Source organism: Prionailurus viverrinus, chromosome C1 (genome assembly GCF_022837055.1).
Source record: "Prionailurus viverrinus isolate Anna chromosome C1, UM_Priviv_1.0, whole genome shotgun sequence".
NCBI classification, from domain to species: domain Eukaryota; kingdom Metazoa; phylum Chordata; class Mammalia; order Carnivora; family Felidae; genus Prionailurus; species Prionailurus viverrinus.
In genome coordinates, this window is record NC_062568.1 from 22764656 (window position 1) to 22790880 (window position 26225).

Below are 26225 nucleotides of genomic sequence, written 5' to 3' on the forward strand. Positions count from 1 at the left end.
CAAAAATAAACTCAAAATGGATGAAAGACCTCAATGGAAGACAGGAAGCCATCAAAATCCTCGAGGAGAAAGCAGGCAAAGACCTCTTTGATCTTGGCCGCAGCAACTTCTTACTCAACACATCTCCAGAGGCAAGGGAAACAAAAACAAAAATGAACTACTGGGACCTCATCAAAATAAAAAGCTTCTGCACAGTGAAGGAGAGAATCAGCAAAACTAAAAGGCAACCAGCAGAATGGGAGAAGATATTTGCAAATGACATATCAGATAAAGGGTTAGTATCCAAAATCTATAAAGAACTTATCAAACTCAGCACCCAAAAAACAAATAATCCAGTGAAGAAATGGGCAAAAGACATGAATAGACACTTCTCCAAAGAAGACATCCAGATGGCCAACTGACACATGAAAAAATGCTCAACATCACTCATCATCAGGGAAATACAAATCAAAACCACAATGAGATACCACCTTACACCTGTCAGAATGGCTAACATTAACAACTCAGGCACAACAGATGTTGGCGAGGATGCAGAGAAAGAGGATCTCTTTTGCACTGTTGGTAGGAATGCAAACTGATACAGCCACTCTGGAAAACAGTATGGAGGTTCCTCAAAAAAACTAAAAATAGAACTACCCTACAACCCAGCAATTGCACCACTAGGCATTTATCCACGGGATACAGGTGTGCTGTTTCGAAGAGACACATGCACCCCCATGTTCATAGCAGCACTATCAACAATAGCCAAAGTATGGAAAGAGCCCACATGTCCATCTATGGATGAATAGATAAAGAAGATGTGATATATATATACAATGGAGTATTACTCGGCAATCAAAAAGAATGAAATCTTGCCATTTGCAACTATGTGGATGGAACTAGAGGGTATTATGCTAAGTGAAATTAGTAAGTCAGAGAAAGACAAATATCATATGACTTCACTCATATGAGGACTTTAAGAGACAAAACAGATGAACCTAAGGGAAGGGAAACAAAAATAAAAACAGGGAGGGGGACAAAACAGAAGAGACTCATAAATATGGAGAACAAACTGAGGGTTACTGGAGGGGTTGTGGGAGGGGGATGGGCTAAATGGGGAAGCGGCGCTAAGGAAACTACTCCTGAAATCATTGCTGCACTATATGCTAACTAATTTGGATGTAAATTTTAAAAATTAAAAAAATAAAAATAAAATAATAACAAAATTTTAAATACAGAAAACTTAGGTTACTCTCACACTTGTTAACATAAAGAATTATACTCACACTTGTTACCATAAAGAAGTAGTGACATAGCTTTAGAATTTTTTTAATGTTTAATTTTGAGAGAGAGAGAGACAGAGTACGAGCAGGGAAAGGGCAGAGAGAGAGGGAGGCACAGAATCCGAAGAAGGCTCCAGGCTCTGAGCTGTCAGCACAGAGCCCGGTGCAGGGCTTGAACTCATGAACCGTGATATCGTGACCTGAGCCAAAGTTGGATGCTTAACCGACTGAGCCCCCAGGTACCACAAGTGATGTAGCTTTAGAATGTGGGGTTGGCTTAGAAGGTAAGAACCCTTAATATTTTCCATGTTATCAAAATATATGTATTCTAAAATTTATTATGTCGCACTGACCAAGGAGGTCTTTTATAATGGGGCAAAGCCAGATTTTAACTTGAAAGTATAATATAACAACAACCCAAACCACGTATTTGTATGATATTTTTATGTTACAAAGTGCTTTCAATATATGATTTCTCTTATCATCAGAACATTTCTGTAAGGTAGACAGGTATTATCTTCATTTAATTTTTTAAAGAGTTTATTTTTTTATTTATTTCTTTTGAGAGAGAGAAAGAGAGCACATGGGCAGGGGAGGGGCAGAGAGAGAGGAAGAGAGAGAATCCAAAGTAGTCTCCATGGTGTCAGCCCAGAGCCCAACCTAGGGCTTGATCTCACAAACTGTGAGATCATGACCTGAGCTGAAATGAAGAGTCCAACGCTTAATCAACTGAGCCACCCAGGTGCCCCACCTTCATTGTAAAGATAGAAAACTTGAACAAATGAAGTTAAGTGACATTATAAAGACTTACAGAAAACTAGCTATAAAACTGAATCTCTCAGCCCATGATGGTTCTCTCCTGACAAGGAGACAGCATGGCGTGTGACATTAAAGCATAGACTCAAATAAATTAAATCTGCAAATGGCACCTCCATAAACAGGATGAGAAGGAAATTACCTCTGTGTGGCACAGAAGAGGAAGGCAAGAATGAACATAGCAGGAAAGTATATTTTTGAAAAAGTGTGTGGACCTCAGCATACCTTATTCATCATGACACTAGTGGCATGTTGGGTAAATCATTCAGCAAAATGAGATAGATCAGCTTGACCTGTGTTGTTTCACTTAGAAACGCATTGCTCTGTAATATTTTCATGTCCTACATACCTTTGTCTCCTCCACTAGAGTGGAAACTTCATGAAGTTCAGAGGCTAAGACATAATAAGGGTTCTTAAGCACTCTCTACCCAGAAGAAATTAATTGAATGTTTTGATTGGTTAATGGGCAACATATATATTGGTTACAGTGGAGCATAATGGTCATGAACAGGGGTTCAAGTCCGTAGTTCTGTATCTGAAGCCACGTTCTGTCATGACTAGCTGTGCCACTTGTGGGCAAGTTACTCCACCTCGGTGAGTCACATTGCCATCTGTAATAAGGGTGACAGTGATACAACTTAACCGTAAGTTTGTAGTGAGGATTAAATTAAGTTAATGCTTGTAAATAAAAACCAACGGGATGCTGGGTACCTAACATACACTCAATCAATGTTTCACTGCTGCAATATACTGAGGTTTCAAGTTCAGGGATGTGCTGGAGGTACATGCTAGTCTCCATCGATTTGAAGAAAGAACGTTGGGTTGGTTCTCAAAAACAAAGTTAGATGCCGAGGGAAAAGTTTTACAATTCACCCAAAATGTATTTTTAAAACAAACTTTTAATTTATCCCACATGCCATTTGGAATGTAGCAACAGAACAAAGAACAAAAGGCACGGATGCTGTGTGCCATACCAGCGATACAAACGATTACAAACACAATCAGCCTGCAGACACAAGCTAACAGGGAAAACCGTGTGACATGTCAAGCTTTACAGAGGAGTGAAGAAGACCTGAGATTTGGCTGGTCACAAAGGAGACATTCAAAAGAAGGAATATGTGCAATACTTTTTTGAGTAATTCTCCTTGTTCCTAGAAAGAAACAAATATGTCACAAATGTATTATCTTATCAAAGCCCAGCCCCTTATTTTCCAGTGTGTGTGTGTTCTTAGCTCACATTTCAACGTACATCTTCAGACCCTAATTGCTCCCCTGCATCCCCCAAAGAAATGCAACGGTAGAAGAACCTTAAAATGAGAAAGAGAAAAACAGAATGCTCATATCTGAAAAGGGAAACGACACATACTGAATGATCTCTATCATACTTAGGGTGATATTTATGAGAGAAAACCAGAGCCAAGGGAGTGAAACGTTTTCTACCCAAGAGCAGCAGAAAAATGAACAATCACAGAGCAATTTGTCGCACAACAATTTGGAAGAGAACTTGATGCCAACATAAGAGAATAAACTACTCCACTGACACTTCTTCTTTTGTGTCTTTAGGATTTATAGGATCAAATTCATGCAACCTGAAAATTTTTGTGAAATAACACTTTGAACCCTGAATTTTCAGTTCTGGGGCGCAAGCAGAGGAATGCCAGCCAAGCTTCTCTCACACAACCTGAGGGACCAGCTCTTTAAAGTCACAGATGTTGACTCAGAGAACATCCTCCGTTTCTCCTCTGCTTCCTTCAGGGTCTGGGTTGAATTCCAACGGCCTGGGAGACTCCGCCATTGGAATCTCATCTCCTCGCCTGGCGTTACCTTCCTTGGCCTCCTCGTGGATCAAGTGTGGCAGGCAGTCCTGCTCCGAGTTACTCCAGACATAGCCGGGTAACGTCACGTGGCTGTCGGGCTGGTGGCCGGCTGTCTTGGTGGCTTTGCCAGAGATGAGCACCATGCGAGCGCTGGCAGCCACCTGCGACTGGCTGCTGGTGCTGTGGGTCAAGGTGGTGAGCACGGAGCCGTATCGGTGGCCGCCGCATGGGGGCGTCCTTTTCCAGTCGATGGAGAGATTCCACCGGCCCCACAACTTCTTCACCTCGGACTGAACCTAAGTCACAGGAAATATTGTGCGTCAGAAACCATCAGGGAGCCTGAAGCCTTGTTAGACGGATATTTGCCCTTCAGCGATAGTAATCGCCGAGTTTCCACTGTGTGTCAGGGAATGATGTACATATTCTCCCTCAACCTCAGAAAACCTCTACATGTTATTACTGGCTCCGAGAGAGGTAAAGGGTCTTGTCCAAGATCAGTATTTTAATATAAGCTGAAATGCAGCCCATAGAAACATCTGACTTGTGGGAGAGGGAACAGAGGATTCTGGGTGGAAGGGGGGGGGGGGTAAATAGTGCCAGCTGTGCCCGAGGAATGTCATGGAAGGTACTCAACTTGAAATGTAATACTGTGACTTTGCACAGGCATACTGAGGGAGGAAAAAATGGGAAAGAAGCCCGTACCACGAAAAACAGGCACTGCAAATGACTTCTTAATAGGGTGGGGCTCTTTCTCCCAATCTTGTGGTTGAGGTTTCAGTTCTCCTGCTATTACCATTTACCAGAAGAGAGCTTAGTTGGAATTTCCATGGAAAGCAGTGGAAACCTGGTAAGCTGATAACAGCATGGCCAATGCTCTCCAGCCAACCCCTCAATGAACTAAAAGTGTCCCGTCACCATCGTGTGGTTTTTAAAATATCAAAATATTCTCATGGACTTGTCCCAAGAAAACTTATTTTTTAGCTTCTTATAGGACTCGAAATTGAATGTAAGTTTATGTATTAACTGGAATATGAAATTCACTGTCCTTCCAAGTAACAATTTACATTCCAACAAGTTGCATGGTGTTTGGGTTTTTGTTTTTGTTTCTGATATCAGGGTTTGCAACTGAATTAACATTGAAAAGTGCTAGAAGAGGAAGACTTTAGCTTATTTCCATTCATTCTTGCTTTCTCAAAATAGTTTATGATCGAAATATCCCCTTTCTCCCTGCTCATTTTTTCCTGTCACTCCTGGGGATCCTGAAGAGATTCAGGCCACACTGTGATGGCCATTTACAAGCTGACTCGGACCTACACCTGTGGGGTGTCCGGGGCTCTTCAAACCTACCTCCCCGTTGCAGTAGCAATAGATGATAGACACAAAGAAACCCTGGGGAACAAAACAGAACGTTAGCATGCTGACAATTCATGAAGATCACAGCACTGACGTGTCTTGTGTCAAAATATATAAATTGAAAAACTGGGTGGTGGTATGGTTCCTTCAGAAAATTATATGTACTACTTTCTCCTGATGTTTCCAAATCTTTAAGTTTATGTTATATTTGTCTGAGATCCTTCCTTGGTGTCAGCTGAACCAAACAAGTAACTGAATAAAACACTGTAAGATCCATAAAGAATTGATTCCCATTTTATTAGCTTCATGTATGTTGTCACTCAAGAATCACAGAATAGCACCTGGTGAGTACGAGGTATTTATACATTGTGAATGCTGGAAACTACAGACATAGGCTATCATATGGCAAAAAGACAAAGAAACTTCTTTGTCACTCATTCAAAAGTATTTATTGAGCCTCTACAGTGCAAACTGCTCAGCATGCCAGGGGTGAACAATTTAATCAAGACAGACGGGGTCCCTCTTCCCTTAGAGCTTACATTCTAGAAGGAAATACAGATGGATAAAACATAAACACCTAGCCACGCTGGACAATTGTAAGATAATAAGGGCTATGCAGACAAAATGTGAAAGAGAGGAATGGAGAAGGTATATTGAATGGGTAACTCAATGAAGAGCGCTTTGAAGAGATAGCATTTAAGCTGGTTTGAGCGACAAGAAGAAGCCAGGCCTTGTGAATATTGGGGATGCTGTGGGGAGAGCCCTCCAGACAAAGGCAACGGCAAGTATGAGCCCTTGAGATAGGAATGAGTTTGAGGAACAGAGAGTGTGGAAGCAGGAGCGTGACTCAAACTCAGTGGGTGACAGGGAGCACAGTGTGACGTGAGGTCACAGTCGGGCAGGATCCCTGCCACATAGGGCTGTGCACACCAGCAAATGGCATTTGGATGTTATTCTGAGTGCAATGGGAAAACTCTGGGTACTTCGGGTAGATGAGTGACACGATCAAATTTATTTTTAAGATCCTCCAAACTATATACGGAGACTAGATTTAAGGCGACCGGAGGTGGCAGCGAGCGAGTGCCCCGGAGGAGGGAGGTGTCCGCAGTAAGCCATGTAAGTGATGATAGTAATCGTATTTTCAAATGAGATAAAACGGGTAGCAGCTACTTCTCCTTTTTTGTCTCCCTTTCCCTTTTTTGCCTCCTCCCTGCCTTCTTTTTCTTTGACTTTCGTTTATTTTCCATACACACACGCAGAAGTCCCTGCTCTGTACGTGTTCCATATTTTACAGCAATATGCTTTCTTGTCTCACTGCCCAGACTTGGTGGGAAGCAGCTCCTGCTGTGGGCAGAGGTTAAAAGCATAGGCTCCAGAGAATAACGCCCTTCCGTGGCCCCCTGGGAGACAGGTGCATGAAAGTGGGAGAGAGGAGCAGAGAAAAAAGTTGCGGGGGGGGGGGGGGTGGTACCACAATGCAAGAGCCGGAGCTGTCTACCTGAAAGGAATTGAAGAAGAGCTCACAGTGCATCCGGACCTCCCAGCCCAGCCCGTTGAAGGAGTGGGGCAGGCACAGGAACACGATGTAGTGCACTCCAAAGACCAGCACCAGGACCAGGGTCGATTTGGCGAGTTTCCTGAAAGAAGCCTTTTTAGTAACCAACTTAGAGTGCCGGTCCGTGGAGATGGCTTGCAAAAAAAACCAAGCTTAGGAGAGGCTGACTTTTTCCCCGTCTCTTTAGATCCCGTGGCTTTTGCTAGATATTTTTCCCCCTCCCTCCTCTTCCTGTCACATTTATACTAAATAGAAAAAAAACGGAACGATTAATTCAAGCTCGAGAGGGACTGAGAAAGGCATAAGGGAAATAGTACTTTTTTTAAAAGCTAAATTTTTTATACTAAATCAAATTGTTTATTCTCACTTCCCATGATTATTATCCCTTAATTCTCTCTAATCTCATTTCCACTCTCCTGGATTAACAGATATTGTTTTCATAAAGCTATGAAATGCCCTTTGTTGCTGCCCTAAATTTACTTTAACTTCTATGTTTGAGACTTAAACAAGTATTACTTCCATTCATGTTAATTATCTTTACTTTCCACAGACCACATTTTGATTTGTTTTGTTCATTTTAAAATTAACTACTCCCAGGGCACGTGGGTAGCTCAATCAATTAAGTGTCCAACTCTTAATTTCCGTTTAGGTCATGACCTCACAGCTCAGCTCAAGAGCTCACTCCCTGCCTCAGATTCTATCTCCCTCTCCACCCCTCTCCTGCTTGTGCTCAGTCTCTCTCTCTCTTAAATATAAATAAACACTAAAATTTTTTTAAATAAAATAAAATTAACTACTCCCTAGTTTCTTCATCAGTTGGATCTCCATTAATCATTTCATATTTTCTTATAAGCTGCATATGGCCAATGTTTTTTGCTGTCTGTAAATATTCTACAAATTATCTACAGTTCTAGGTTTTGTGCCTTTATTTTGCAAGCTAAGCAATTTGACTTTATTTCCCTTAACTACTTTTTTCATATATATTTTCTTGTGTATCTGGAGGAACCCCAGGTTTCCAGTATGTTGGTTGACTCTAAAATGGCCCCCAGTGATTCCCCACCTAATATTTACATTCTTGTTAATCCCCTTCCTTTGAGTATAGACAGAAACCTAGGACTTGTTTCTAATTGACAGACTACAGGCAAAATGATAGGATGTCACTTCTGTGATTACATTTCATAAGATTGTAACTTTCATCTTAATAGAAAAGCCTCTCCCTTGTTTGGTCCAATGAAGCAAGCACCCATGTTGTGAGCTAGTCTACTGAGTGGCCCATGTGGCAAGGTGGGGTGGCATCAGCCAACAGCCAAGAAAAAACTGAATTCTGTCAATAATCTCATAAACTTGGAAGCGGATTCTTCCCCAGTCCAACCTTAAGATAAGCCTGTAGCCCTGATTGACATCTCAGTTGACCCTTATAAGAGATCCTGAGGGAGGAGGTCCATGTACACCATGCTCAGATTTCTGACCTACAGAAACGTTAAAATAGCAATTTTTTTTTGTTTTGTTTTAAGCCACTTATGTCTGTGATAATTCATTTGCACAGTAGATAACTAGTACACCCCAGCACATCATTTTCTGGTGTTTGGCTTTGGGGTTTTGGGGGGGAGGGGGTTCTTTTGTACTTTTTATCCAAGAATCTGCCAAATCTGGCTTCTTCTTTCTTTTTTTTTAATTTTTTCTTTAACGTTTATTTATTTTTGAGACAGGGAGAGACAGCATGAACAGGGGAGGGTCGGAGAGAGAGGGAGACACAGAATCTGAAACAGGCTCCAGGCTCTGAGCTGTCAGCACAGAGCCTGACGCGGGGCTCGAACTCACGGATTGCGAGATCATGACCTGAGCCAAAGTCAGATGCTTAACTGACTGAGCTACCCAGGCGCCCCTGGCTTCTTTCTTATTCCTCAAATATTCCCTTATTTGGAAATCATTTATGCCCCAGTAATCTCAAACAATTGTAACCTTCTCCCTTTCTTACTGGTCTTTCCTCCAGCTACTTTTCTTTCTCCCTCTCTCCCTTCCTTCTTTCTTTCCTTCCTTCATTCCTTCCTTCCTTATTTGTTTACTTATGTATATACTTACCTAGTTTCCTTCTTAGAAATAAACAGTGTGGATAAGCAGAGATCACAATGGACTAAAACTAAACAGAACTGGATTCAGATTCCAGATTTGCCATTAACTTCCTAAGTGACTGGGATTCGGTTTTCTTTCCTCTAAAATGAGTTACAGAGCCCAGAAGTTTAGAAGAGCTATAATAGTCTAAGGCTTTCATAGGGATCCTCTTCCAGACACATCCACTTTCCTATCATAACCATCTTATCAGTTCCTGCAGGACCTGGGTGTCCCACAAAATCATATTCAAAAGCCTAACTTAGGCATTTAGAGTTGCATATGTGTCCCATCTCATTCTCCTCTGCCTCTTGTATCTCTCAGTAGTGCCTAGACCATCTGCTCCTCTTGTCTCAGAGCCGTCTGCTCTGCCTCAGGCTCACAGTTTCCCCAGTGGCCTATGGGCTTTCCCCTGTGCTGTTCTAGCCCCACACTTCATACTTTGACTCATCTACAGTCTACTTAGTTTGAAAATTCTACCTTAAGTCTGTTTCATTCAAGGCAGCATCCATGGTAAGACCATGGATTTCTCTGACCTAACTAAACCTTTCAACTTTCAGAGGCTCCTTGGGATATGCCTGTCCTCCTGAACCCTGACAAGTGACTATCCTTTTCCATCACTGCATAAATGAGCAAGACACTGTGAGTAACTTCATGACATCGGAATTCAGTCTAATCAGATAAAGGGGGACAGCACTAACTACATTTGCAGAACTTTACAAGTCTTGTTTAACATGACCCTGAAAAGGAAATTGCATTTCCTCTTTTAAGATGATTGAATAGGGGCACCTGGGTGGCTGAATCCATCGAGTGTCCAACTTCGGCTCAGGTCATGATCTCACAGCTCGTGAGTTTGAGCCCTGCGTGGGGCTCTGTGCTGACAGCTCGAAGCCTGGAGCCTGCTTCAGATTCTATGTCTCTCTCTCCCTCTGCCCCTCTCCTGCTCACTCTCTCTCTCTCTCAAAATAAATAAACATTAAGTTAAAAAAATATTTTTAAGATGAATGGATAAATCCCCCTGGAGATATTCTCAAACTCAAGCTAACTTTGATTGTTCCTATTGTGTGTGACTAGGAGCCATAAACTAGGTTAAAACAGGAAAGAAAAAGAAGAAAGAAAGAAAGAAAGAAAGAAAGAAAGAAAGAAAGAAAGAAGAAAGAAAGGAAGGAAGGAAGGAAGGAAGGAAGAAAGAAAGAAAGAAAGAAAGAAAGAAAGAAAGAAAGAGAGAGAAAGAAGAGGAGAGGAGAGGAGAGGAGAAGGGAGGCAAAGGGAGGGGAAGGGAAGGGAAGGGAAGGGGGAAGAAAGAAGTGCAACACATTGTGAAATGAGCACAAATATAAAACTTTAGGGACAGTTTGGTTCAAAGCAGAGCAAGAAACAGTTGTCAAAGACTGCAATTTAGTGGGAATCCTGCTAGCTCAGCCATCTGTTTTTTCTCTTTTTCTATGACTAGACTCTTTTACAACTCTGTAGAGGTAAAAGTTAATTTGTAGCAAACATGATAATTGAATTTATTTTCTATTGCTATGTAACATATTATCACAAGTTTAGTGACATAAACAATATCCATTTATTCACTCTCAGTTTCTATATGCCTCACGTCCAGGCATGATGTACATAGATCTTCTGCTCAGGGTGTCACAAGGCCAAAATCAAGGTGTCAGCCACCAGGATTGTGTTTTCATCTGGACCTCAGGGCTCTTCTCCAAGTTCATGCATACTGCTAGCAGATCTCAGCTCCTTGAAGTTGTAGGACTGGGAGCTGGCTATTGGCCAGGGATCATTCAGTTCCTACAGGCTGCCCTCAGACTGTCCTCAGGTCCTAGCCATATGCCTTCACAACATGTGGGATTACTTCTTCAAAGCCAGCAGGAGGATCTCTCTCCAGGCTGTCACTCACAGGAGTCACTACCCCATCACTTTTGCCTTGTAATGTAACCTAAGCAAGGGAGAAACTGTCCTATCACAGGTCTTGCTCAAGAAGGGGTATGGAGGATGATTATAGAGGCATGTACACCAGGGGGAAGGTAATCTTGGTGGAGCAGGGGAGGGGGTGGGGAAGGTGAACTATGTATCTTAGAAATTGGCCTACCGTAGTAGTGCAAATAATTCCTGTCCACAGAAATGTAAATTGTGCCCAGTGGGCCATCACTAATTTTAGCCCTGTGGATATTAACAAGTTTTACTAATTTGCATCCATTTGTAAATTCATTTCAGCCTTCATGATTCCCTTTTAAGCGTGTGTAATGTCTTACCAGTTCCTTCATTAATGACTTAAATAAAATCTTTGAAGTGTGTTCATTTATATTTGTATAAAAGTTATGATTACATCCTCTTTGAAAATTTATCCTCCAGTGCCAGGGGTAAGTTGAAGCAGGGGCATGTACCAGGCCGATGGATACATGGGTCATCTGTTCGCTTATAAAGATGGATTTTCGCACTCGCATCAAATCATTCAGCAATCCTGGGCACTGATTTGTTCGGCGTCCATCTGGTCACTCACGCACACTGTACATCTTTGCAGCCCGGCTCTCTGAAAAGGCACAGCTGCCTAGCGAGATGATCAGGGACGCACCAACTGAACGTGGCCTTCTGGCTTGCTGAAAACACGGTGGCAGCTCTGCCTCCAAGGGCAAAGCCATGAGAGGAATGTAAAGGGATCGAAGGGTCTGTGGGACTCAGTGTCCTATTTAGAAAATAGATACTCAATTCTTGCAACAGCTCTCTCCCCAGGTGAAAAGTGTTGGAAGATCTCTACTTTCCTTGTCAGAGTCAACTTAGCTTTTTGAAAAAAACTACAATTTCCCTTAAGCCTTTTTCGATCCCTCTTGAGCTTGAATTAATCTTCTCCTTTTATCTATACACCTAACACTTTGTAAGTGCATCTCTACTGGTACTGTCCTCACTTTGTTTAATTAAATTAATCTCTCTCTCTCTCTCTCTCTCTCCACTCACTCAAATTTTTTTGCACACAGAAACCATGTCTTCTTATACTTTGAATTCTTGTGTGGCACAAAAAGGGCACTCAGTCCGTGAAGCTGTTGCCTATGACGCCCCTGTTACATACTATACTGGCTGCCTCCTTTTATTCTGCCAACCATGTAAGAGCCGTTATCATCCCATGGCCTGATGAGGACAGAGGCTCGGAAAAGCAAAGTATTCGCCTAAAGTCAGACAATGACTACAGGATTCAGCCTTAACATCTGCCCTCTTTACTATCATACTGCGTAATAGACATTGGTTGCATTTGTTCCAAAAATAATAAACAATAAATACAATCTTTGTCTAACATTGAATGGCAAGTCAAATTAGCCAAAACATTCCAATGTTCTTGTCCATTCAATCTTGCATTTCTCATAGCTCATGTTCTTCCACTTCTGGCAATCTTTTCTTACTTTGCAAGGGGATTGAGTTGTAATTGAAAATAAAAAATGCAGGGGTGCCTGGGTTGCTCAGTCAGTTAAGCATCTGACTTCAACTCCGGTCATGATCTCACAGTTTGTGAGTTTGAGCCCTGCTTCAGGCTCTGTGCTGACCACTCAGAGTCTGGAGCCTGCTTCAGATTCTGTGTCTCCCTCTCTCTCTGCCCCTCCCCTGCTCATGCGCGCTCTCTCTCTCTCTCTCTCTCTCTCTTTCTTTCTCTCTCTCTCCCTCCCTTCCTCCCTCCCTCCCTCTCGAAATTAAATAAACATTTAAAATTTTTTTTAAAAAGCAAAAAATGCATCAGCCTTGCTGTTAAATCTGATATATTATTTAATTTTCTACACACCAGTCTTGTTTTAAAATAACTGATGTGGTAAATAAAAAGAAAGACAGAGCCTTTCCTCACCACATTTTGAACTTTGGACACTAGTAAGAATACGAAGGGTGTTTCAGTTATTAAAAAAAAAAAATGTATGTGGCTGGAAAATACTTTCCCTGACTACCTGACATTAGTCTAGACTCTGTTCAAATTAATCACTTCAAACTTAAAACACTTCTGGGCCCCAGATTATTTAAAAATTTGCTCTGAATTCTGAATAGATTATTTTAATCCTTGATGAATTTTTCTCTTCCATTGTTTTGAGAACTACTCCCCCATGCATGAACTCAAAATATTGTCTATTCAAACTATGTTTTAAGATAATTCACCCTTTGTTCTCTCCAGAATTTTTTCTCAAGTCTCTTTGGTAACTTTTAACTGAGAGTTCAAGTTCACATCATTTAGAACTATAAAAATAAGGAGCTTTTATTCAGAACTAGAGAAATAAGCAGCTTTCAAAAACCTTTGTACTTTTCCACTTTATGGAGAAAATTGAAGAGCTATTTACATTTTCCACTGTTCTGTCATCCCCTGGCCTTTGTCTTCATCAGTGGGATGTGACAGGAGACAGGCTATATTAGTATGGCAAAGGTCCTTCACTGTAAACTCTTAGGCACAATTTATATTATAATAATACCGCTTGCAGCACATTAAAAATAATTGGAGCCTGCAGCTACTGGTTTGTTCAGTGTGTGTCTTATCCCAGACTCCAGTCTATACCCATCATCTTTTCTGCCTAACAGTGAAAGTTGCCTACACAGTAGAGGGAAATAATTCAACAAAGGCCTTCGAGAACAGTTGTGACACTGAACCAAAATACTGACTATGGTTTCTTCCTTTCTGTGTCTCAGACAGCATTTCCTAACAATCCAAGACAGAAAGAAGTGGTTATTACTTTGGGATTATAAAGATCAATCCACATCCACCTGACCACTGCATGTGTGCACAGTTGGATAGAGGCTGTTTTTTTTTTTTAATTTTTTTTTCAACGTTTATTTTTGGGACAGAGAGAGACAGAGCATGAATGGGGGAGGGGCAGAGAGAGAGGGAGACACAGAATTGGAAACAGGCTCCAGGCTCTGAGCCATCAGCCCAGAGCCTGACGCGGGGCTCGAACTCACAGACCGCGAGATGGTGACCTGGCTGAAGTCGGACGCTTAACCGACTGCGCCACCCAGGCGCCCCTAGAGGCTGTTATTATTTGGGACTCCCAAAATTGTCATTGGGAAAAGTGGGAATACCCTGAAGATAGCTTGATAATGATCATAAACACTCAATTTGCCCTTTGATTCATGAAAGACTGAATAATGTGTCTTGCTCAGTGTATTTGAACGTTCTTAAAAATTTATATTTGGTAGGGGCCAGTTTGATGAACAGATTGGAAACAATACAGCAAACCCACCTTCTTGATATTTTCAGTTATGACATATTATTTTAAGAACACAGAGGGGCCCCTGGGTGGCTCAGTCGGTTAGGTATCCAACTTCAGCTCAGGTCATGATCTCACGGCTGGTGGGTTCAAGCCCTGTGTTGGGCTTTGTGCTGACAGCTCAGAGCCTGGAGCCTGCTTCAGATTCTGTCTCCTTCTCTCTCTGCCCTTCCCCCACTTGCTCTCTCTCTCTCTCTCTCTCTCTCTCTCAAAAATAAATAAACATTGAAAAAAAAGAACACAGATAAAATTGTCTGCTAAGATCATCAACAAGAGATTTTCTGGGTAGTAACATTGTTTATGGGAAAATCCCAATCTGCTAAGAACAGATAAAAAAATTATACTTAATACTTAAAATGTAAGCACATTAGGAAGGTTCTGGATTACTTAGATTTTCCTAAAATATATCTATGCATTTCTGATAAATGGCATAACTAAACCAAGTGAAAATTCATATTCACAAATTTATCTCTCAGAGACATTTCAGATCAATCAATACCTGTTCTTTACTCTAAATAGTAACCAAAATATTTCCTCTGGTAGATGCCTGTCCTGGAATTACCTGTATTGCTTTTTTGTGTCATGCCCAACTGCATTGGTCTCCCAGATTTTGGTAGCCAGAACTCTAACCGTATTCAGAAACAGAATAAAATTGAGCTGAAAGAGAAGGTAATATTACAAAGAATTATTAACTTAGCCATCAAGATGTTTATAAAAAGTTATACAAATTGAACTTCTTTGTATTCAAAAACCATAAATTACCCATTCCACATATGTGAAAGAGGGACTCTGAGATAAGATACTGGACAGCTAGTGATTCTTGAGTTGCCCTCATGAAAACACAGAGATAAAAAGTTGCAACAGCACTGGAAACTAAAAATGCCAGAGGATGATCTGCCAGAATCCATAGGGAATTTCCAAACCCAAGTTCAGATGAAGTCCTGTGGCAGACTGGCAGAATAAAGGATAATAGTTATACAAATGTAACTACCTGCCCTTTTTGAAATGAGTTCCCAGCTTCTGTATATATCTTAGGGAGAGGAATAATAGAGTTGTTTGGGGGATGCTGTCTTTCTTATGACATATGAAAAGTATTGAGTGAAGTATATAGGTTTTAAAAAAAAAAAGCAAATGATGTGGGGCATGGATGAAATAGATAAAAGGGATTAAGAGCACACTTATCTTGATGAGCACTGAGTAATATACATAATTGTTAAACTATTAAGTTGTACGCCTAAAACTAACACTGTATGTTATGTACACTTCAATTAAAACAATATGTTAAAAACACTTCTCAGGCACACACAAAACAAGATGCTGTCTAAGAATAGGCCCCCACTGGAGGCAGTTAGATTGAATTTGAAATATTACAGGTGTGAGAACCCCAGAGACAATCAAGTTCTGGTTTTAAAAATGTTGGGGAGGCGGTGGTAGGATAAGCCCTTTTATGTCTGAGGGCCACAAGAATCAGAGAAGAGATCCAAAATGAAGAAAAAGAAAAGATCTCCAGGTCTAGGGTCATAGGGAAGTAGAAGCCTGAGGCCCTGGAGATGCCTGCAGTCCAGAAAGTGTCACTACTTAGGAATAACGGCAATGTGGGTTGCCAAGAGTGGGCTTGTGTTAGCAGCAGATGAACAGCAGGAAGAGAGGACCGATCAAGTTCTGGATCTTGGAAAATAAAACTTGTCTTGCCGAGTTTTCAACCATTTCTGGAATTCGAAGAATTTGGGTTGTGGGGTGATTCATGTGCCCCTCTCCTGGGTCCAGCTGATCGTCTCCATCAGCCCTCAGCCCCCTGCCACCTTCTTTGCCATCCTACCTACTGACTATGCTCTCACCTCTCACTGATTTCACACTTCTTACAAGAACTAGGGGCTGAGACTTGAGCCCCATACCCTGGAGGAAGGACACAGGTGCACTGTGAGCTGGTGGAAGAATAAGGATTTTTCAGGCCAGTAACAGCTGCCATTTATTGAACACCTGAGTTTAAATGCTCACAGGGAATATGGGACAAGCATAGGTCCCTTTATTACGGATGAAGAAACTCCAGCCCAAAGAGATCAATTGATTTGACCTGAGCTACCCAGCTATCAGGGGAATCTGACCCAGGTCTGTGTGGGTCTGTACTGTGAATTCTTAACCACTATCTTATACCTTCTCTTCAGGAGGATAAAAAAAAATGCAAAACATGAGAGCTGAGGACCTCCATTCATCCTCACCCACCGCAACACCTGGCTCCAAACGTAAAATCATTTTCTTTTTTTTTTTAATGTTTGTTTATTTTTGAGACAGAGAGAGACAGAGAGAGAGAGAGAGAGAGAGAGCATGCATGAGCAGGGGAGGGGTAGAGAGAGGGGGACAGAGACTCCCAAGCAGGCTCTGTGCTGACAGCAGCAAGCCTGATGAGGGGCTCCAACTCCAGAACAGTGAGATCATGACCTGAGCCAAAGTCAGATGCTCAACCGACTGAGCCACGCCGGTGCCTAAGACACAAAATCTTTTTCAATAAGAGGGTGAGAGCTGCTCACAGATGTCACATGAGTGCTACTTTGTGAACAGCCACTCATGTCAGGCCCCATTAATTCTACTCTCCCTATGACTACAGCCCCGGGCGATACAGTGCAGCTGGGAGTCAAACTGGTGAGAAGCGATGCTGTGTAATTACCCTTAAAGGACGAAGTGGTAGGAACTAAAGCTGGCATAGCTATGGAAGCAATGCCAACTAGGGACTATCACTTGTCATTTCCCGTTCCTGGAAAAGGAAAAATTGTAGATGGCTTCAGGCAGGCCAACCTTAAACTCCATCCATATTAAAAAGCTCACGACCAGCAATTGGCCAGCGGACCACACTAAATAAATACTGAAAACTCCCAAGAATTTGACTACAGAAAATACACACATCCAATACATCAGTTTAATAACTAAGATGATGCATTTAAGGACAAGGAAGTGGATTATGGAAAGAATTAAGAAAAACTAAGATTGAGTGAAACGTGCTGCCTTAAAAGATCAGCTAACGAAATATACCGATACCTGCGACAATAGTTGGGTGAAATTCCAAATAATTACTCTGAATAATTTAGGGAAGTATAGAATAAAGGATAATTAGAAACTAAGTTATTGACCACTTAAGTGTATTATGTGAAGTGACTCAGTCTTCACAGGAGATAGGCATATTATTGCCCCATTTTACAGATGAGGAATCTGAGTAACAGTTTACACAAATTATTCCCAGTCACACAGCCAGCACGTGGCAGAGGCCTCCTGAGGCCCTTGCCGCCTGGACGCAATAGCATGCACTCAACCACTGCACCGTACTGTCCATAAAATAGAGTTGAGTTACCATGGAGACAGAAACTTAAAGAGCAGGATGGATTAAGAAAAGATTGTAAAGAATCTAAACTATAATCAAGTTTGGGGAGCCTGGATGGCTCCGTCGGTTAAGCATCTGACTTCTGCTCAGGTCATGATCTTACGGTTCATGAGTTTGAGCCCCGCGTCGGGCTCTGTGCTGACGGCTCAGAGCCTGGAGCCTGTTTCAGATTCTGTGTGTGCGTCTCTCTCTCTCTCTCTCTCTCTCTCTCTCAGCCCCTCCCCCACTCATCCCTGACTCTGTGTGTGTGTGTGTGTGTGTGTGTGTGTGTGTCTCGAAAACTAAATAAACATTAAAAAAATTTTTAAATAAATTAATTAATTAAATAAAATAAGATATAATCAAGTCTTAAAATCAGTATTCGAAACAGCAAACAGCAGATCTAACAAAGCAGGAGAACACATCCAGCAATGTGGAAGACCACTGAAGACGCTTCCCACACGGGAGGTAAAGAACAGAGAGAACCACCCACACGATGAGGGGAGAGGTGCCTGTGTGGACGACAGGGAATTGCAAGTTATCATGTAGGTTTATTTCTCCTTCTGCAGAAAAGATAATGATAAATTGAACAAACCAATAAAAATATGAGGGAGAAGTCCCTGCGCCAAAGGAAGATCTGAGCCTGTAGACGGAAAAATGACGTTATACGCGGGGCAAATGGAATGATAAAAGAACGAGACCAAGAAGATGCGTCCTGGTGAGATTCTTCAATTTGATTTTAGAAGATGAAGACACGATTCTAACAGAAAATTAGAGAGTCCTCGCATCTCTCATGTGAACCTCTTGTAAAATTTTGCTTAAAGGTCTACTTCAGGCAAAGCACAGATAAAACAAAGAAAAAACCCAAACCGAGAAGGTGAATAAAATGACCCCCTCGTCAGCATTAAAACCAGTCACATATAGAATCAATTTTATGCAAATGTGGTTTTTAAATAATGCAAATGTAAACATTAGATTCTCTCTCAATTAAAAATTTAAAGATGGATTCAAAGTGAAGCACAGATGAATTGAAACAAAGAACTCAAAACTTCAGCCTGGAAACCTCTGGCCCCGCAGGCTATCTCTGAGACTTTGTTCCCAGAGCCCTCTTGGCAGGGATCCTTCTCTCACTCCCTCTGCTCCCCCTCCCTCACGAGGGTAGCTCATTTTCCTAGGCTTCAGGCTGAATGTCAGCTTTCCTCTGAAGCTGTTCCAACCTCACCCCAGCACTTGTCACGTTTAAATGTTTGCCTCACCCACTCTGCTTAAGCTTCAGGAGGAACTGGTGTCTGTCACCCCACCGTATCACGGCCATTGCCTCACCCAGCACCCGCAATGTTCTCGGTGTTTAATCGGGACTTGTTAAATGAGTGAATGAATAATTGCGTGAGATATGCCCTCTCCGAGCCCTAGTTATATTCTGGGAAATCAGCATATCCCCCTTTCATGTAGAGTGTTCACTTCTACGTGTCTATCATAAAAGACATCCTCAGAGAAAGAAGTCAGAATTTATGTATAGGAAAGCCCACTGTTGTAAAACCTCCATAAACCCATCTCTGGGCCCCTGCAATTTTCATCTCTGCCTTTGGACACATGCGGGGGAGGGGTGCTTTCTCCTGGTCCCGATTGTCCCTGCCAGGGGGCGCTGCTCAACTGACGTGCACTTCTGTTCTCCCCTTCACTCTCTCCAGCCCTGAAGGAGACAAACCTAAGTATTTAATAAGGAAATGTGGGAAGAATATGGACTTTGTTTGACATGGCCCATCCTTCTTTGCCTTGGGAGCTTGCCACGAGCACACTTGCCCTGCAGCATCTCCAGGGTTAGGAGTCTGCCCCCTTAGCCTCCTGTGTGAATGTAGGTCCTCCTGTCTCCGGGGGCGGTAGCCCCCTTGGTCAGGATGGATTACATCCGCCAACTAAACCTTTACCACTTCTTCCAGGCCATGCTGCCCTGCGTGCCCTCTTCTTCCTTCCATTGATGTTCTGGAAGGCCCAGCACCAAAACAATGCTCCGTCTCTGCTGTCGACCAGGAAGTATTCCTCTCAGAGTTTGATGTTATACAGAAGAATTTTTTCTTAATCATCCTCAAATCAACAGCGTGTTGCAGGTGAATAACAAATTGTTATATTGGCAGATGTTTATTTTCAGAACAAAAAAAATGAATGTTTTCTAATGTTTTCTGATGTTCTCTTAAACATGGTTTTAACACTTGTGAATAAAACAAAGCCAACAACAGTGCTATAATTTTAGATTGTGTGATTCCAAAATACAGTGGTTCATCCTAAATTTATACTAAAGTCTGATGATCTCTAAAATTCGATTCTCTCGATATGACTTCTTCAAGTTAGAACCTATAAATGCTTATTCTCTATAAACTCCTATGTTCTCTTAAATTCAGTTTGCTTTATATATAGCTTAGAACTTCTGATCACATTTACTCCCAGATTTTACTCCCAGATACACAAAGTTCCAATTAATAGAATCTCTGCTATTCCAGTATCCAAAGCCAGAATTAAGTGAGGGATCCAACCTATATTTAAAATTCTTGGCAAATAAATTTCTGATAGCGTATATGGAGAATATCTAATTACATAAAACCCTGCCACATGCAATGCAAGTTTGAAAAACAAATATTTTATCCAAAGTTAATATATAAAAACTATAAATATTGCCTTAAAAATTGAAAGACCTTTTTCCCATAAATTCAAGAAACAATCTTGACACGTTTTGGAGTGCAAGTGACAAGAACATGGTCAAGACCGTGCTTAGTCTTATTTTGTCACACTATCTGTGACCTTTATCTGTGTGGACTCTAGTTACCTTCTCTGGAAATGAAAAGGTTACAGGAAATGCAGAGGTTCTGTAATTACACAGCACTTTGCTTGGTGCTCTCATTTCACTTCTTGCCTCTTACCAGTGCCCCAGGGCATCTACTTCGCACACAGTTTTATTTTTTCAACAAATATTTATTGAGTGGCCACTCTGCACCAGGAAACCTGCTAGGCACTAGAAATATAGAAGTTTAGGGAAAATATGGTTCTTGATCACACAATCCTTGTAGCTTAGAGGGCAAGATGGACGCTCAGCAATTAGGAGCTTCATACATTGTGATGATCTTGAGAAGGAAAAAAACCTCACCTTGCTCTGTGGGTTATGACAGGTGTGACCTAATTTAGACTGGAGGCATCAAGGAGGCCACAATGAAGAAGTGGCATTTAAAGTGAGGAAGGGAAGAAAGCACATCCCCACCTTCCAGCGGTACAGAGCAGAATGTGGGAAAGCCCTGAGGAGGCAGAGGTGGACAAGTTCAAGGATCTGAAAGGAAAACAATGTGGCTGCATGTAAATGAGGTATTGCATGTAAATGGTGCAGGCACGAGTGACCGGGGGGCTTCTCTAGACTATCAGGAACGTTAGATTTTATTATACGTGCAAGGAGTTCATTGGGTAGAGACAGTGGGCCTGAAGTTAGAATCCCCACTTACTAGCCACTTACTCCATCACTTACTAGCTGTGTGACCTCGGGCAGTTTCCTCTTCTAGAAGATTAGATAAGTCTATGTAAATAAAGCACTGAAAACAGTGCCCACTGCAAGGTAAGCACTGTGCAGTGTTTGCTGTTATTTGTCATGCTTCCCAGCTTCAGGACACTGAGGAGCTGAGAGGAGAGAGCCTTGTCACTCAGAACACGAGGACGAGGTTCAGGCACACCTCTTTCCTTACAGACTGGTTCTACAGTGAAATGAGAGGATCTTAAAGGGAACTGTGATAACTGAATTGTAATACTAAAACAAAATGGTCGCTCAAAGAACACAAAGCTTCTCTTGAATCTTATCTGATTCATGAGAATAAATGGGTGTTGTGATACTGGAAAAACATTTAAGAATTCTTGCTTTGGAGCTGCCATAATTTTAGTTCGAGAATATGAAAGTGGCTTCCCCCTAAGTTTTCTCCAAAATGCATTGAGTGTACCATCATTTCTAGCTCTCTTTCCCCAATGGGGAATCTTCTAAGAACCTCCATAATCGCCTAACTTTACTGTTTTACTTTTCAGTTTAGAAACCTCAGCAAATAAACTTCTCATCCATGTTGACGATGTAACTAAGATCTGCAAACAAACAAACACAAAAACACAAAGCTTTGGCTAAAAAATCAATGGTTTTGGGGGGTGCCTGGGTGGCTCAGTTGGTTAAGCGTCCCACTTTGTCCCAGTCGGTTAAGCGTTCCCAGATCAGGTCATGATCTCACAGTTTGTGAGTTGGAGCCCCTGGTCAGTCTCTGTGCTGACAGCCTGGAGCCTGCTTTGGATTCTGCATCTCCCTCTGTCTCTGCCCCTCCCCTGCTTGTGCGCTCTCTCTCTCTCTTTTTCTCTCTAAAATATAAATAAACATTAAAAAAATTTTAAATCAACGGTTTCAATGGAAGACGTCCTATGATTTACTTTTCTCCACTGTCCTCTGCTTCAGTTATTAATTTTGCGAGGATCTCTTAGACTTTTCACAGGTCTTTTCTTTCCAGCAAATGAAAACTCACACTTGATGTTCTTAAACTCACCTACATTTTCATATAATGTTTAATTATCTCTTATTTCACAATTCTAGTACAAAGCACTGAAGACACTAAAAGTAAGAAGACCCCTTAAAAAGAGGATGGTAAGTGATGGATGAGCGAACCCAGTAGAGGAGGAACTAGGAGGAAAGAAAATGAAAGGTGGGGAAGCACAGATGAGGATAGAGTATTAGAGGATAAAAGGGAAATCAGAGTGGTAAACACCAGACCCTACTTCATAAAGTGAATTTGTATCTTTAACTTCATTCATGTTCCCCCAGGGATATAGTTTATCACCAAATGGTTTGATGGGGTGGTTTATCCCCAGACTAAGAAAGCAGCCCTTCATTAAAATTAAAATTAAATGATAGGAGTTTATAAATGTAAGTCGTTCATTCATTTACCCACAGTCCGTTTATAGCTTCTCCTATGACATAGAATCTGTTCTACTTTGCTAATATGCTGTTTTCTCAAGGATACAAACCGGCTTCTCTAAAAGTGTTCTACATTTTATTTCCCCCATAAGCACTTACACCAATGGGCTTTTGAAATGAAGAGTCCTTTTCAATCTTTTCTATTTTTCTTTCTGCATTTTTCCTATGAGATAAACAAGCTTTTCTCTGAGTCTGGATAAATACTACAAAACCTCAGTCCCATTAATAGCTGTCCCTCTGTATCCAGTGTGGCAACATAATGACAAACTGGGTGATGCATTGTGCTACAGAAAACAAAATGAGAAAAGTAAGAAACTGGAGAACAAAGAAAGACAAAAAAAAAGAAAATCATTAAGAATTAGACTCCTACATTACTTTCAAATGATTTAACAGTTAATATGGGAACATAAGTCATTGTATTAAGATGTTTATAATCTTGAATTAACACAAGAAACATGAGATGGTATAATTTCTTCATCAAACCACAGAGAAGAGATAAAGCCTTCAAGGGAAGTCAAGAGTAAACATTTTGGTGAGTTTTGTCAGACACAAAGAAGTGTAACTTTGTTTTCTTTCACAACACAGATATAATACACCCGTGAAATATTATAGGCAGATAAGGTCCATGCAATACACATTGCCTACTCCAGTCTTTTTCTATTACATATCAGACAGGATTCTGTGGAATATGTCTCCACATAGCATCCTCTTAACTACTGGAAGACATTATGCCAAGGAAGAGGTTTAGTCAATGCTTTATAATGAAGCGTCCTATCATTTTTCTTTCTCCCAGTAATTCCTCTGTTCTCCCACTATTTGTCCTCTCCTCCTGACCTACTTACTACCAGGTGATCAGAACAGTAAAGTGGAGCTATAATATAACAGATGTAAAGAAAGAAGAGTTTTAGGACCTTCCAACTCCTTGAACATGTAAATGGTCACAGATATCTTGAAGCCCTGGAATTTAACCATGTGCTAGCTGATTAAAGCAAGGTCTGTGCTTTCTGCATAGATCTCAGCATCAGCCACAAGTACTGGTATGATCCTAGCCCAGACTCTCCCAACAGCTATTGCTGTAATGTGCGAGTCTCCTAAACCTTTGTAGAAGAAAGAGACAGACACACTCTCTCTCAGTTTTAGCAGCAATTTAATTATGCATCCTATTCCTTTCTTTCTACTACACAGGCTTTTTACACTCACCCCGATAGCTGCTAAGATTGGAGCTTGATAAATCCACTTGATGTTTCCAGCACTAAGTTCCCAGCATCTGAGATATGAAAAGAATTTTCATGAATAAATTGACAAGCAAATAGGCAGTGAGAACCAAGTAGCATTTTAAGTTTTACTGAACATTCCTGTCCCAAGCTTTTTTTTTTAATGTTTATTTATTTTTGAGAGGGAGAGACAGAATGCAAGCAGGGGAGGGGCAGAGAGAGAGGGAGACACAAATCTGAAGCAGGCTCCAGGCTCTGAGCTATCAGCATAGAGCCTGATGTGGGGCTTGAACTCACCAACTGTGAGATCATGACCTGAGCCAAAGTTGGATGTTTAACCAACTGAGCCACCCAGGCGCACCCCCCCCCCCCCCCCCCCCGCTGTCCCAAGCTTTTGATTGAAAGATAAGTAGACACACACACACACACACACACACACACATCTCATTAAATACCCAAACTAGTGAAAAAATGTGTAATGGGTCTTGGTTTCCATACAATGAACTGTGGAGCATTATAAATATTGTTTAATTTTATATCAACAAGAGTCAAAACCACAGTTCCAGAGCCACAAAAAAGTATTATCTTCTAAATGTGGTACACCTGATACTTCATTTTCTTATCACTGGAATGAGAAAGCCTTCTCACTTCCAAAACTTCCAGCAATTCTGTAACTCCACATGCTGTAGAATACTGACAATAATGTGAATCATTCTTATCCATCGAAATGCAATAAAAAGCTGACAGTGGGTGGCTCAATCAGGTAAGCATCCAACTTTGGCTAACGTTACCGGCGCTTGCAGTTTGTGAGTCCGAGTCCCCAGTTGGGCTCTGTGCTGACCGCTCAGAGCCTGGAGCCTGCTTTGAATTCTGTGTCTCCCTCTCTCTCTGTCTCTCCCCTGCTCATGCTCTTTCTCTCTCAAAAATAAACATTAAAAGAAAAACTGACAATAATGCAAATGATCCTTGTTGACAGATATGCATTAGAAAACTAGAAGCAAGTGATTTTTATACATAGAAATGAAAACTAGTTGTGTTTGGTGGAATATGATTGATTATTGCCTTACGAAGACTGAATTTTTGCATGTATTTATAAATTTATGTCAGTGTTCATTTTGCTAAATATAAGCGTGTGATTCCTATATTTCTTCTTTGAACCAGTTATAGCATCTTACTGGTTCCCTCGTTAATTAGTGAATTAAAGATCTTTGACAATGCTCATTTTACATTGGCATAAAATCCATGATTTTATCTTCGACTGTAAAAAGCTTGTTTTTAGCAGTACTTAATAAAAACACTATATGATTTACCTATTTGTTATGTTTATCTTCTGCTCAACTGCCATCCCAACTAGAATTTAGTTTCTACATGAACAGGGAACGTTTTTCTTATTTTCTGATGTAGTATAAGTGCCTATAATAATATGGAGCATGTAGGTAGCTGACAAATATTTTTTGGATTGAACTGAATTGAAAGTAAGTTCACTCAGTCTCACCCAGGCTGGTTTGGGATTGGGTGAAATTGGAATAAATGGAACAGCGTTGAGAAAAGCTAATTCTGCTTGAAACTTTAATGTAGCACTTTAAACAGTTTTTATACATTAAAGATACATGACTCAAAGCTTCTTTCTTGGGTTCTTTCTCCTTAGGCAACACCTAGCATCAATTGTAGGGACAATAAATGAAATTATATAAAAAATATTAGGGATATAAGGATAATTTTTTAATTCTAGATGATAAACTTATCAAAAAGTTACTTTTAACTGAATAAGTTATGGATAATACAAAGCAATTTCAACTACCCCTTGAAGGTAAAACATTTTCAGTATATATGTAATGACCATATAGTTTTAAATTTTAACATTTTCATACAGGTGATACATTCCCATTTGAAAAAATCAAACTATATGAAAAGACAGCCATTGAGACATCTCAGTTCTTCCCATCTTCCTATTTTCCTCTGCCCATCTCTCTCCGTATACATCACATCTTTTATTACTTTATTGTATATGTTTCTAGTGTTTTCTTATGCATATTCAAATCCAAATATTATATCTTATTTTCCCCTACCCTATGAAAAGTGCAACATATACTCTGTTCTGCAACTGGCTCTTTCCTTTTAACAGTACATTTTTTATTTCTTTTCTTATCGGTACCAATACAGCTCAGTAGCACAGCATTCCATTAGAAAGATGTACCACAGTAGAATCAACTAGACCCCAAGACCAAAGTATAATCCTGACCCTGATACACTGCAATCTGCAGAATCAATGGATTTGAAGTTTGAATAACATGGAAATCAAAGACAGGGAGATTTTGCACTCGCACATTATTAAACCTTTCCTAGCATTATTTGCATGCATGTATTTTTCACGTTATTCAACCATACAGGAAAGATAAGTGTGACTGAGTTGTGCAGAATGTCTATCATGCTACCCGAAAAACGCTTCCTACTAAATGGAAAGTGGCATATATTGTATGAATATAAATTGAACACTGATTCACTAGCTGCAAGGCTCTTGAATTCTGTAAATTT

General features: G+C 40.9%; 1 protein-coding gene across 1 annotated transcript in view; it reads right to left on the reverse strand.

Annotated features, from left to right (window-relative positions):
• Nucleotides 1–3040: 3040 nt before the first annotated feature.
• PTH2R (parathyroid hormone 2 receptor) overlaps nucleotides 3041–26225 on the reverse strand; it is a 51128-nt gene continuing 27943 nt past the window's right edge. Inside the window, exons 7-11 of the mRNA XM_047871603.1 lie at nucleotides 23677–23743; nucleotides 14706–14800; nucleotides 6747–6885; nucleotides 5243–5284; nucleotides 3041–4191 (exon numbers count right to left, since the gene is read on the reverse strand). Of these exons, the coding sequence (XP_047727559.1) occupies nucleotides 3796–4191; nucleotides 5243–5284; nucleotides 6747–6885; nucleotides 14706–14800; nucleotides 23677–23743 (739 nt within the window). The 3' untranslated portion in view covers nucleotides 3041–3795. The remainder of the gene's footprint in view (nucleotides 4192–5242; nucleotides 5285–6746; nucleotides 6886–14705; nucleotides 14801–23676; nucleotides 23744–26225) is intronic.